Below are 13,756 nucleotides of genomic sequence, written 5' to 3' on the forward strand. Positions count from 1 at the left end.
TTTAATTTGGCTTGAAATCTTACTGTAATAACACACCATCCCCATTTGTATGTGGTCATTAAAAGTCTTTTCTGCAATGGGTGAGGCTGCTTTGGTAAACTATAGTTTGTGATGTATATTTACATGGGAATGTCATTGCACTCATGGTTTGGCAAATCACTGCCCTTTTTGCCTTGCTGCAGAACAGTTCTGTATCCCCCCCCCCCCCACCTTGTTCTTGGTGTTCATAAATAAATTGTTCTTTTAAATCTTTCTTATCTGTTGTCTTTCCCTAACTCTCCAAAGAAAACTTTGTTTAAATACTTACTCCCTTGGGACTTTCATGCATATCCTGTTAGCTGTTTTATATTACAATCTTTCATGCTGGGAATGTTCTTCCCAAAAGCACAAAACAACTAAAGCACTCAGATGACAAAGAAACATGTTAAGTGCTGAAGTCCAGGCACAAAACCAGCATTATTAGCATAAAATTCTTTCACTTCTTATTATTAGACTTGTTTCGGACCTCTAGGGCATCATTTTAATTTGTCTAGCCCAGAGATGTTGCAGTGGTTGAAATGTTGTTAGCAGTGAAGCCATTGCCATGAAAAAGCGGGAAACTTTCTAGAAGTTGTTGGTATTTTCACTCTTCTCATCAAGTATCAGTATTCGGAAGAGCCTATGGGAGTGATGCAGTTTTGGCTGCCAATTTTATTTGCTCAGCTAAGAAGCATCCCTCCTTCATTGCTTTCTGTTGCTTCGGATTGGCAATGTTATGCTCCCACAGGAGTTGTAGATGCATATTTTCCCGAAGAGCAGTATTATCTGTAGTTTTGATATATATTTCATTAGTTTCATTAAATGTTCCACTAAACATAACAGTGTAGGATAATGTTTGCAGTGTTATACTTTACGTATATTGTTTTAGGTACATTATAATTATTCAGGGAGAGGGGGAAAAAAATAAACAACCCACTGAGTAAATTGGTTCTGCTCACTAAAGAATACTTCTGTTCCAGTAGCACATGAAAGACTCTGTTATCTTTGTGCTAGCTGCAAACATAGAAATTAAAACACAACACAAGACATCTTGGGTAACTAACCTTGAAGATTTGGGGAATGTGGAATAGCTGGCAGGAATATGGAATAGCATTTATTCATTACAGCAGCAGTTGGGAATTATCATCTTTTTCACTATTCTTTTGTTGTTTTTTTTTTTTTTTAATAAAGTATACTGACAATTAATAGCCTGGGTTTGTTTACTTGCATGTGTGTCACGATCTCTGCAGGTCCTTCAAAAGCTGATTTGCATACTGGTATCAACATACTCAGCAAAAAGACAGCTGCAGCTTACCTGCAGAAATCCAGGAAAGCTTCACTTTATAGCTTGAAACTTTGCACTTATTTGGAATTTGGATTAAGCTTGTCTAAGATTAATTGCTAGGGATGCTATTTAACCAAGTATTGAAAACAGACTTCATTATCGGTAGGAAGTGGTGGTAGTATCCTTTTATTTTATTTCAACTTGCATCCTGATTTGGAAAAAAATACATTTAAAAAAATAGTAGCAGGAGAAGATTCTGCATCTGTCACCTATATAAAATAATTTATAATTTTAATGTCACTTTTTCCAAGTTTTTGTTTCCCCCAGTAATGTGTAAACATCAACCAGTATTTATAACGTGGCTTGCCAAGGAGAACTGTTCTCTCTATAGTGCTTATATTTGACAACAGCAGAAATGCAGTGTACTGTAAAGTTGAAGTACAGAACTGATGCTGCTGCCAGAAAAGACACTTCTATGGCTATGTTTACACCCTGAAGCTTTGTAAACAGCATTTGTCTATTGAACTCTATTCTTTTATGTGACAGAGCAAACTCTTAATGCATGTTAGTTGATTTCTGGCCACTGTTCCTGAGTTGGAATAGCTGAAATAAAAAACAGGCATTTTGAATGTGATCTCAGTAGTGTCTGCATCTGTATGACATTCAGCTTCAACATACTGGTGAAATAAGGTTAATGGTTGTATCTGCTTATGAAAATTACTTGCAAATGTGTTCTGCTTGTACGGGTCTGTCACTGGTGTTCTACCAAAAGCACAGATTAGTTGCCTCTCATTTCTTTTTTCTGACCTTGAATCCTGCTACTGTGGTTATTTCCCTCTTTTGCGTGCTGTTGTACATTTCCTAAACGTGTGAGTTAGTAATAATTGTCTATATGACTTCCACTGAAGAGGAAATGGATGCTTGTCAAAACAATGATGTGTGTCTGGGATTCCAGCATCCAGGAGCTTCGTTACACTGGGGCCTCTCAGTTTGCAGTAAAAAAAAATTCTCGGGTGCTAGCACATTATTTTTCACTTTGAGTTAGAAAGTGTTTTGATTAACCATATTATTGTAAGTGCCTTGGATGCATACTTTATGCAAGAGTAATATTAATGTTGTAAGTATAAGAAGAAACCATTTTTAATCTTGCCATTATAAGTAGAAAGAGTGAAAGTTGGAAATGAAAACTTGTGGCATCTAGAAATCAATCACCTCCAAATCAGAACAAGCTAAATTTACAGAAACCAACTAGGCTCTCCCTGTGCCACCCCCTGCTCTCCCCTCCCCCCTCCCCCCCTTTTCTTAAATAGGAATTGGAAAAAATGAAATGTTTACCTGTGCTTCTGTGGAATTGTGGCAATGTTTTAGAAACAGCCATTCAGTGAGGTAGGACAGGGTGGAAGGAAGGGAATGATGACTGGAGGGGCATTGTTCTGAACAAATGAATGCTCACTGTTTTTAATCTCTAAAATTGTGGTTATCATGAGTGTTTGATGTGAACAGTCAAAACCTACTGTAAGCTTGCAACACTGTTTTTAAAGATAGGGCAGAGATTTTTCTCAAACTGTGTTGTTATTAGTTTGTTGGACAGATAACAGGAAAACAGAGCTGTCTCTTGACCCATGTTCATGTTCTGGCTGCTGGAATGAATTTGGAACTAAATCCCAGTTTTCCACTGAGCATGCCCTTCTCTAGCAGTGTCAGGGCTTGGGTGCGGTCACTCTTGTTCAATACAGCTTTTGAAAAAGACTGTTGGATTCTCATCAGCTTACAACATATTTTTTTTAGTGCTGGGGAACAGCAGACAACTAGCTTGATAAACAAATTATATATGTACATATGTACTCTGGCAAAGAGATTTCTTGATTTGAATTAAGTTGCTCTTTGAGTTTGTGTTTGTAAGCTTTGGGACTTTTGCCTTTATCAGAGTATTTGTAGATTGAAAATACAAAAGGAACAGATTCTTGTTATCTCTGGATATGGTATAGATAGCACTGAAAATGCTGCAGGATGTATGTTTATTTAAATGTAATCTCAAAGAAATTTTTATGTGGTCATCAACTTGGCTATGTGTAGCGCTTGAAAGGTATTTGTGTTCTGATTTTACTGAAAGCTTTGGTGGTGTTTTTTTTCGTTATGAGCTCTGTGTTGTATGGGTGCTGTAATATAGATGCATTTTTCAATGTGTTTCATTTAGTGTGAGAAAAGGCACTTTCTAACATTATTTTCTTTTTTTTTTTTTTTCATTATACATTTTTAGGCTGCTACCTAGTGTCAGGAGACTAATTTTAACAAAATCGTGTTTAAAGAATTCTCACTTGTTTTCATGTCTCATAGTATTACTTTTCCTTTCTGGAGATTTGTATCCCTTCAACTGAATTACCCTTTAAAACTAATCCTTTAAAGTTGTATATGGATTGCAGTAACCAAGTTATTCAGTAGACAAAATAAAGATGGCCTGCAGCAGGTGTTTTATGAAAAGTTGAGAGCACTTGAGTGATAGGGAATAGATATATGTTGTTGTGCTGCTTTAACAGGAAAAATATTTTGAGAAATAGTAAAGTTCCTGGATTCTACTTTGACTTTGCAAAGACTTGAGGTAACTTCCTTGGAAATTTGTCAGCATAATGGAATATTTCTACAATAAAATTATCTAGACTGCAGATACTCCCTTCACAATTTTAGACAGAAATAGCTTTCTCTGTCTCATTTCACTTGCTGCCTGTATCCTTGATTTTTTTTTTTTTTTTTGTGTATATATATATATATATAAAATTTTTTTTTGGTCTTCACATTTATCGTCAGAATTATTCTAGTACTTAAGTATCTTTTAAGTTCACAACATCCTATGTAGGGGCTTGTCAGTGTATTTTCTGGCAAGTCCTGTGTATTCTGTTTATTGCAGGGAAAGATGACACAATAATTTTGTAGCACTGTAAGAATTAGTTCTAGATGACATTAGATTTAGAATATGACATAGAATTAGTCCTGATGACATTTCAGTATTTATAGAAGGACAAAACTGTCTTCCTATTTGTGCAGGTAGGCTGCTGTATTTGGGAGGGAAACATTGGATGCTTGCAATTATACAGCTGTATGATGGCATGTATGTAAACATGAAGGCTGACAAAACAGCTGCTATTTTGAATAGTGACTTCACTGTCTGGGTGCTTTGTGGGTGTGGTTGCCATTAACTCTGAACTAACAGGGCTGCTAGCCACCTTGACATGCCTGGAATTCTCTGGAAACTGGATTTGATAGACATAGGATGCTTTAGGAAGACACCATTTTGTGTCATTTCTCCTTTTGGAGGTAAGTTTAGACGCTGTGTGAATATGTGTATATACTTACTTAAACACACATGTTTTCATGTACACATGTAACTAACTTTTATTGTCATGGAATAATAATTAACTGGCTCTGAAGTGATGTTTGTTAAAATGTTATGTTCATGCTTCTGTGAAAGCATTCAATTACTTGTCAGAATTTGGGAATTACACTTGAAATTGAAGTATTGTTGCCGTTTAAAGTTTGACCTTTGAAACGTGCCACTGAATTTTAGAGCTATTATGGCACCATCTGCTGACCAATGTACAGGCTGGCAGTGACAGTTTGCTTACTTTGTTACGTCCTTGCAAATAAACTTCCAGTTTAGGAGGCAGTTGGAGCAAAATCATAAGGAAGAGGGGTGATTTTTATTTGGCTTATGTTTAGGATTATTATTTTTCGTGGGAAATATTATTGCAATGGCAAAAGTCTGAACCATAACAGCTTTAATTGACTAGTCACCTGGATTATTGCATAAAGCTCCTCCATGAACTGTGAAGCTTTAAAAGAAATAATTTTGGATGCTTTTTTGGCTATATGTGGCATAGGATTGTTCTTGGTAGTCTGTTTATCAATGTCTTACCTTCTAAGCCTACAAAGATGAGCCGTAGCAGCACTAGATCAGTTCAGACCCCAGCTCTGGTGGTCTGGTCACAGCGTGGGAAACTGATGGTCTCTGACAGGCATCTGCCCTGTGGCTACTGCTGAGGCTCACAAAAAAGCAGAGTCTGCAGTCATCTCTTCAGCCTCTGCAATTAACCTTGATTTTTGTGCACAGTGATCAGAAAAAGAGAAAACTGAAACAGTCCTGGTTGCATTCAGTGTGTAAATACTTAGGTTTGGGTTCAATTGCTAGGGGTCCTCTTACTCGTTTGAAAACAGGTGATTAGATTTCATACATACAAAATATGTTTTCCTGGGGATTCTATGCTGTAACTTTTTAAAACATGTTCAGTAATGTGCTAAACTGTTGATCTTTGACTTTAGTCTCATCTGTTTTTTTTCACGAGTGTGCTTAACAATGAACTTAATCCAAACTATGAGATTCAAAAGTATGTCTGTTTGTGTGTATATACAGTCCTGTGTATGTATAAATATGGAAAAGGATGCAGGTTCCTATGGGAGAACTGGTGCTTTGAGTTAGTTTGACTGCAGATCAGTATTTTGTTGGAAGCCATACAATGTAAATGTTGCAGATTGATGTAACTAAGCCAATTTTACAGATGTTTTTGCTTCCTTAAGGATCTCAAAGTTGAAAACTGTATTCTTTAGTTGTTAATTTATTCCTTTGCATTCAGAGAGCTCCATGTCTTTGTAGTAATCCACCTAAATAATGACTAAAAGGTGAAATCAGATTTACTTTTTCTTTCATCTGCTAATAGCATGTGTTCAGGTTATATTGGCTCCTGCAGCAAAATAATACTGTACAGAACCATGTTATGCCGTGAGTTTACTTGCTTACATGCCAATGATAAAATGCAAGCTTTAACAGAAATGTAAAAGAAAGTTTGGGGGTTTCTTCGTTAGTACTGATTTGGAATATAATTTATATTATTCTACAGAAAATAATTGATTTATGCTTTTAAAAAAACCCTTGGTGTACCAGGTTCCTCAGGTATTACCTACTAGTTAAACAAGACCCCTTTACACTATGTAAAATTTGAATGACTGTTCCAACTAGAATTTAACTTCTTTATGCTTTTTATGTCAACAAATTTTATGTGTCGAAACCAGCAAGCATGTTGTTCTTAAATGACCTGCCCTAATCAACTGTGAAATGCAGAGCAGCCTTCTGCTGTGCTTCAAATCAGTATGACAAGACATAAAACAGTTCCTTTAAAACAAAACAAAAATAACTCCCAAATAAGCAGTTGACATACACACGAGCTTGTTTCAGGTTTTCATGTATATTTTTTAGACATAAATTTTCTTTGCTTTCCTTTTCTAGTTTTATGTGTAGCCTATGTGAGCATTAATATTTGGAACTGCAAGTGTGAAATTAGTTAATTTTTATGAATTGTAATAATTTTAATGATTTTTTTTTTATGATCCAGAAAATTGCATGACTTGCATAGACACCCATGTTGGCTTTTAGTGAACTGAGTTGTAATTTTTTTATTTTATTTTATGGTTTTGCTTCTACAACAGGATAGTTTCTCTGTGAATCCTGGTAGACTGGTAGAGATAAAACTATTAAACCGACTCTGATTTCTTCAGTTTGCTATGAATTTCAGTGACAAACTGAAAAAAAAACCCCAAGTTTAGGACTGCCTTTTCCTAATTTTATGTACTAAGGAAATTAGTAACATGACATCCAGAAATATATAGAAGAAGGATCTACGCTGCGTTAAAAGCTGGCTGGATGGCCAGGCCCAAAGAGTGGTAGCAAATGGAGTTACATCCAGCTGGTGGCCGGTCACAAGTGGTGTTCCCCAGGGCTCAGTGCTGGGGCCAGTTCTATTTAATATCTGTACCAACAGTCTGGACAAGGGGATTGAGTGCACCCTCAGTAAATTTCCAAATGACACCAAGTTGGGTGGGAGTGTTGATCTGCTGGAGGGCAGGAAGGCTCTGCAGAGGGATCTGGACAGGCTGGACCGATGGGCTGAGGCCAGCTGTGTGAGGTTCAACAAGAAGTGCCAGGTCCTGCACTCGGTTTGTAACAACCCCACGCAGCGCTACAGGGGTTGAGTGTAGAGTAAGAAGAGTGGCTGGAAAGCTGCCTGGTGGGAAAGGACCTGGGGGTGCTGGCTGGCAGTCAGCTGCATGCCCAGGTGGCCAAAAGGCCAACAGCATTGTGGCCTGTATCAGAAACAGTGTGGCCAGCAGGATGATTGAAGGGATTGTCCCCCTCTACCCAGCACTGGTGAAGCCTCACCTTGAATACTGTGTTCAGTTTTGGGGCCCTCACTGCAAGAAAGACATTGAGGTGCTGGAGCGTGTCCAGAGAAGGGCAACAAAGCTGGTGAAGGGTCTGGAGAGCAAGTCTTATGAGGAGCAGCTGAGGGAACTGGGGCTGTTTGGTCTGGAGAAAAGGAGGCTCGGGGTGTATCTTACTGCTTTCTACAGCTACCTGAAAGGTCGTAGCAGATGAGAGTAGGTCTCTTCTCCCAGATAACAAGTGACAGGACAAGAGGAAACTGCTTCAAGTTGTGCCAGGGGAGGTCTAGATTGGATATTAGGAGAAATTTCCTTATGGAAAGTGTTGTCAAACATTGGAACAGGCTGCCCAGAGGCATGGTGGTGGAGTCACCATCCCTGGAATTGTTCAAAAAAAACATCTCTTGGTGATATGGTTTAGATGTGGACTTGGCAGTCCTGGGCTAATGGTTTGACTTGAGCTCAAAGGTAATTTCCAACCGAAATGATTCTATGATTCTGTGATTTTTGAATTGTTAATCTGTGCTGATGAATAAGAAACACCATAACAGAAACAGTGAATTAAGATGGCAGTGAATTTCAGTGAAAAGCGTTCTATGGTATTAGTTCAATGTTGTAATGTTGTCGTTGATCTTTGAGCCACTTTTTCTTGTTGTTGTTTTTTTTTTGTTAATTGACTTCATGCTCTATGGTGGCAGGAATTCCTCTTGGCAGACAACTACATTTCAAGAATTTATGCTAGGAGCTGGAAGTAAGGTATTAACCAACTTACAAATCTTTATTTGAGAAGAGAGTGGTTAGGAAAGAATACAGTGTTCTGCCCTGCTTTCAGGTGTGAACTCTGGCCACCATTAGTTTCCCCTCAGTGAAATAAAAAGGGAGAAGGGGTGAATGGAGGGGCTAGAGAATACCTGTTGTCTTCAGTTGCTTCCTGGCCAGCACCCTTGCTTGGAGAAGTTGGTAGAATTAGGATTAGGGCAAGACATCCTCTCCTTGTAAGTGGGACCTGTTTTAACAAATTTAATTCCTCTTCAGAAATTGCAAGGTTGTTTTCAATACTTGCTGCCTTTCTGCCCCCACCTTTGTCCCTGCAGATTGGGTACACATTGAATCTGAATGAGACAAGTTTTCAGCAGGATTACAAAAGATACAGATGTTATCAGTGGTAGTTTAATGTGCATGGGTTTAAGCCAACTGCAAAATCTAGCAAGATTTTTTTTTTCTTTGCTCAGACCTTGGTAATCCTTCCATTTGAGCATCTCCCTCTCTGTTATCTATTCTTGCTGCAAGGTTCTTACTCCTATTGACCTTTCTCATTTCAAAATGAAATATAGATGTAATGTTACCTTGCAATATGAAAGAAGAGACATAAGAAGAACCCTATCCTGCTGCAGCTGTTACAGAGCTTAAAACAAAACTTAAAGGGGCAAAAATACATAGTGTGCTTATGCTATGTAGTGCGAGCAAATGAGAGTTTACTTGGAGACAGGAGGGGAAGAAAAGATGCAGCTAAAAGTTTAGAAATGTAAATTTTCAACCTGATTTGGTTTACTTCTTCCCAGTCTCACTTTGAGACAAATGCTGTCTGCCTCTTATTTCTTTTTCTTTCTGACACCTTGACCGTTAAGATGCAGGACTGAGCAGGTCCTCCTGTCAGTGCAAGGTCTTCCCTGTCAGTGCAGAAGGGGATCAGGAAAAAGCCATTTCCAGGTAACCTGGCTACTTATCTGCTTGGCTGTAATGAAGGTAACATCAGAGACTTTACAATGTGCAGCAGTAGACTTTGATTGCAGAACTCTGGTGTTTTGTCCCCCAGTACATCTGTTTTTCCTGTGAACTACAGCACTGGGGGATCTGACAGAGCATTGAAATACTGAAAACAAGGGAAGGGAGTGCAGGGAAGGGGGCAGGTAGACCTGACTTTCTCTTTCTCAAGGGGTGCCTAATTCTTGTGCCAAAATGAAGCTTCAGAAAAAAGAAATGTATTAGGCTCATGTGGTAGAGAAGGTAGATACTTTGGGAAGGCTATCTATCCCTTATGCTCTTTGTCAATGCCCTTGTTCAGTAAATTCATCCACCTCTCAACAGCTCATTCAAAGACTACTGGGAATATAAAGAAATCTGTAGGCTTAGCTAAGAGGTGGGTTTTGTTTTGTGGTTTTCCCCCTCTATTCCACTTCCCCCCCCCCCTGCCGAAAATGCACTGAAGTTACAAGCTTATAGGAAATTGAGCTCATGAAAGGAATCATCTCCTGCTGAGGGCATCAAATGAAGGCATTAAATGAACATGGACAGATCTATTCAGACAGGGGCTGTAACAAGTTTCCCTTTCTTCTGCAGTATAAAGCCAAATTCTCCTTTTAACTATAACTTTGATTATGAAAAACTGTACTCCTGGAGATGCAGAACCTCTCTTATTTCACACTGAGCAAGTTTGTACCACCCACTGCTATCCTGCCTAAATTTAGTCAGTTAAGATGTGTAACTTGGTATCCTCAGTTCCTTTTATTGTTAGAACAGTATCATAAGAACATGCTTAGAGGGTAATCTATTTTGCTCAGTTCTAAGGAATTTTCTGTAGGTTCCTCCTATTTGACTGTATAAGAAAAATATTATCTTAATTTTGAGAGTGGTATATAATGATTTTAGTTAGTGTGTACATGTATTGCATGCATTTCTGCATATTTTGAAAAGTAAAAAAAGCATGCAGGAAATATAGTGATTTTCCTTTTCCTGTAGCTGCTTTGAAGATTTGTTTATCAAGTCCTCTAAAATTTCTTAGCTACTTTCAGAGAAGAAATTAGTTCATTCTTAAAGATGCATGAGCAAAAATCACCACCATCTGTTAATAATGAAACCTGCATTTTTACTTTATTAAGCAGAGTGCATTGGTATTCTCATATTAGCAGAAGTTTGGACTTTTCTCTTGAGGAAAGCTGTTTTTGGGTTTATATATACTGTTCATTTTGATAATAATCCTAATAAATGTGTAAGTTTCATACCTACAATTAGGTAAGAACAGCAGCAATTCTGTGTAAGATATGAAGGTGATAGCAAAATGTAATTTGACTAGTAGCAGCTTTAAAACTAGCACACTAATATGTGGCTTTAAATAGCAAATATTTTAATGTCAACAGCTAGTCAAATAGAAACCTGCCTTTCAGGGGCCTGTTACCTCTGAGGTAAATAATAATTATAGAAATATTAATATTCTATCTTAAATAGCTTTATTAATAGTATTAAAACTTGAAGGATTTCATAAAAGTGAAATAAATGGCTACATAACAGTAATATTGAAGCTTGAAGTGTATTCAATAGTCTCTAGTATAGCAGTAAAGATACCAACTTTTCCTTTAATTGTCCCATTGGTGAATGTTTTGGTTTAGATAGTGAAGTTTGAAGTAACAAAGAAACACCTACAACATGTAGTTACTTTTGATCTCAAGATGCTTGCTTAATATGAAATTGCCTGTAGATAATTCAAGGCTCCTATGTCTAAGCTTCTTAAGATAACTATCAAGTTTGTTTCCTTTGGCTCAATACTGTCAACTTCTTTTACTGGAAGGGCTTCTCATATATTTGAACATCAATTAGTGCCCCCCCCACCCCCACTCCCCCTACTTCTTTTTCTCCTTGGGAATGACTTAGTTTAACTTAATTTCTGACTACTTATGAATGTGCTTTGGAAACCTGGAGGCAAGGCATTGCTGCCGCCTTGTGATATACACTAGTTTCCAGTTGGTGTCAAGTGCTGTTTAAGTGTTGTGCAAGCTAACTGCATCAAGCCTGAACTAGATAAGCTTCTCCTTGATACTTTTTTGGGCAGGGGTGGGCGCAGAAGCTGTTGAGTTCAGCAGGAGTCCTGAACTAATAGCCTACTGACTCTAATGGCAGACACTGATGACAATCAATTTTAATGGAGAGGGCCCAATGTTTTAAAGCTCTAAATGTGATAGTAACTAACCTACTAACCTTTAGGCCAGACACACTATCAGTTTAAAACTAATTGTTCTAAGAAGGCTGTAAATAAATACCAGTGACTTCTAATGGCATCTAACCATTTTAAACTTTGTTGGAGCCTGTTGTGCTTACTTTTGTTGGCTCACTTCAATAAATCAGAAAAAATAATTATGTTACATTTGCAGAGTAGTGCAGCAAAATCTAGTGTGGCACAGCTAACAAAATTTGTTTATTCTAGTTATTTTTTTCAAGAAATAACAATAATGTTAAGATTAAAGATTGTTATTGCATACTTTGTTGTTGTAGTATTATGATTTGTCTTTAATTTCACTGAAGCAAGAGCAGGTAGAAGTGCTGAGAGTTATATATGGTTTTGTTGATTGGTGTGAACTTGTGATTAAGAACCCAATCTTACTTTTTAAAAAACTAAAAATGTATGCTTCCTAGTGTTATTATTAATTTCAACAGTACAATTTCTAATTATTTTTTTTTTTATACTCGGCGTCATGCTCACCGTTCTTTTTTCCTATTCTTTGGTAAGCTTGCTCTTTCATTTTCCTCCATCCCCATTACTGGCTCACTGTGGACTGAGATAAGGGAATTGTGAAAATACTCTTAACTTTAAATGCAACAGATTAGACTATAAACTAGAATTTAAATACTAAAGCTGTGACTTCCCATCTAAAAATCAGTGTCGTCTTCTGGTACTAACAACTGTAAGCCTACTGGTTGCTTCTTTGCTGAAAAGATATGGTTGATAAGGAGGATGGAAGAGTTATATAAAGTGTAAGAGTACAGATATTTCACCTGAGTCTCTTTTAAGGCAAGAATGGTGTTTCTTAATGTAAAAAGGAACAACTAGAAGCATGCACTCTTTCTTGATTTTAAAAAGACTTTCTGTATAAAACTGGTATTATATTGGTAAGTGTCACTGAATAGTAAGGGGGTTGTATCTACCAATTTAACTAAGTGCATGCTCTTCTGAAATTTAAGCTTGTGAGTCAACCAAGGAGCCCAGTAGAAAAAGAACTGAAGTTACTCATGAAATAATCTTGACCAATAACATTAGGAGTAGCTTATGATAAGAAAAATTAATTTCAGTGAGCACACTTAGATCTACCAATAGTTTCTTTCTTGATAAAAATTTATCTCCCTAGGGCGTAGTGTTTTTGAAAAATCTTTATCTGCAGAGCACTAAGTTTTGGTTTACTGATTTTACTTGTGAGCTGAGAATTTTAAAATAACTGGTTTTTTAACCCCAACAAATTTAATTTAGAAACTTGTAGATTATTACTGCAAATAATGTGAGAGTCAATAAAAGTAGCGATACTACACAACAAAACTATTTTTATTGTTGCTTCTTTTAGTGTAAGTTGTGACAATGACAACTGAAGTTGGCTCAGAGACTGAAGTAAAGAAAGATTCTGAGCAGCTGGGACCAGACAAAGGCAAGGACAAGCCTGAAGAAGCATCAGAGACTCCAGAAAATCAGAAGTCCAGGGAAGCATCCTCTGAAGAAGCTCAAGATTCTTCCTCTGCCCCAGCACCAACTAGCCAAAGTAGTCCAAGTAGCCAGAAGAAGGAAAAAGCTTCACCTGAAAGCAAGGGTATTTCTCGTTTCCTTCCCCCCTGGCTTAAGAAACAAAAATCATACACCTTGGCAGAGCCCAAAGATGAGACCAAGAAAAGGACCACAGAGGAAGAACAAGTAGTTGAAGAAAGTGAATGCCAAACACCAGAGGGTGTGGCTCAGCCAAAAAAGAGCTTAGAAGAAGCAGGGGCTGAAAGTCAGCGTAATGCTAAAGCAGATGACAAAGAAAAACACTCTGTTCCTAGTCCTGAAACACAGGTATGTGTGAGAAGGCTAATAGATGCTTTGGAGTCATTTTAATGAGACCTGATTCAAGATTTATGTAGTTCATGTTAAGACTTTGTTAGGATCATATAGGGGGGAAAAATGACAGCTACTTTCTGGCCTCTTGTACAGTTGAGTTGATATAGTTACAAGTAGCATAGCTGGGTTTAAAGGTTCCTGCTCTTGTGGCAGACCATTTTTTGTGCCGGTCGTTTTAGATGTCTAATTTTAGTGTAATCTCACACTTTGGCATAGTTCAAAGGAACATTGAACTGTATCATGCTAGAAATGAGCAGGGATAAGAGTAGAAGCTTCTTAAGTCAGCTTTGACTCTGAAGTCATTGGATTGCACGAATACCTCCTTAGTGACTTAACCACAACAAATAACAAATGGATTATCTCTGAGTCCTTACAATCTCAACATTTGTTAT

General features: G+C 37.5%; 1 protein-coding gene across 21 annotated transcripts in view; it reads left to right on the forward strand.

Moving 5' to 3' along the window:
• Positions 1–13,756, forward strand: part of EPB41L2 (erythrocyte membrane protein band 4.1 like 2) — a 123,750-nt gene that overhangs the window by 37,848 nt on the left and 72,146 nt on the right. For all 21 annotated transcript variants that reach the window (XM_056342723.1, XM_056342739.1, XM_056342729.1 and 18 more), the window contains exon 3: positions 12,838–13,319. In XM_056342723.1, coding sequence (XP_056198698.1) covers positions 12,852–13,319 — 468 coding nt within the window. In that variant the 5' untranslated portion in view covers positions 12,838–12,851. The remainder of the gene's footprint in view (positions 1–12,837; positions 13,320–13,756) is intronic.

The sequence above is a fragment of the Falco biarmicus genome, chromosome 6, assembly GCF_023638135.1.
Source record: "Falco biarmicus isolate bFalBia1 chromosome 6, bFalBia1.pri, whole genome shotgun sequence".
Classification (NCBI taxonomy): domain Eukaryota; kingdom Metazoa; phylum Chordata; class Aves; order Falconiformes; family Falconidae; genus Falco; species Falco biarmicus.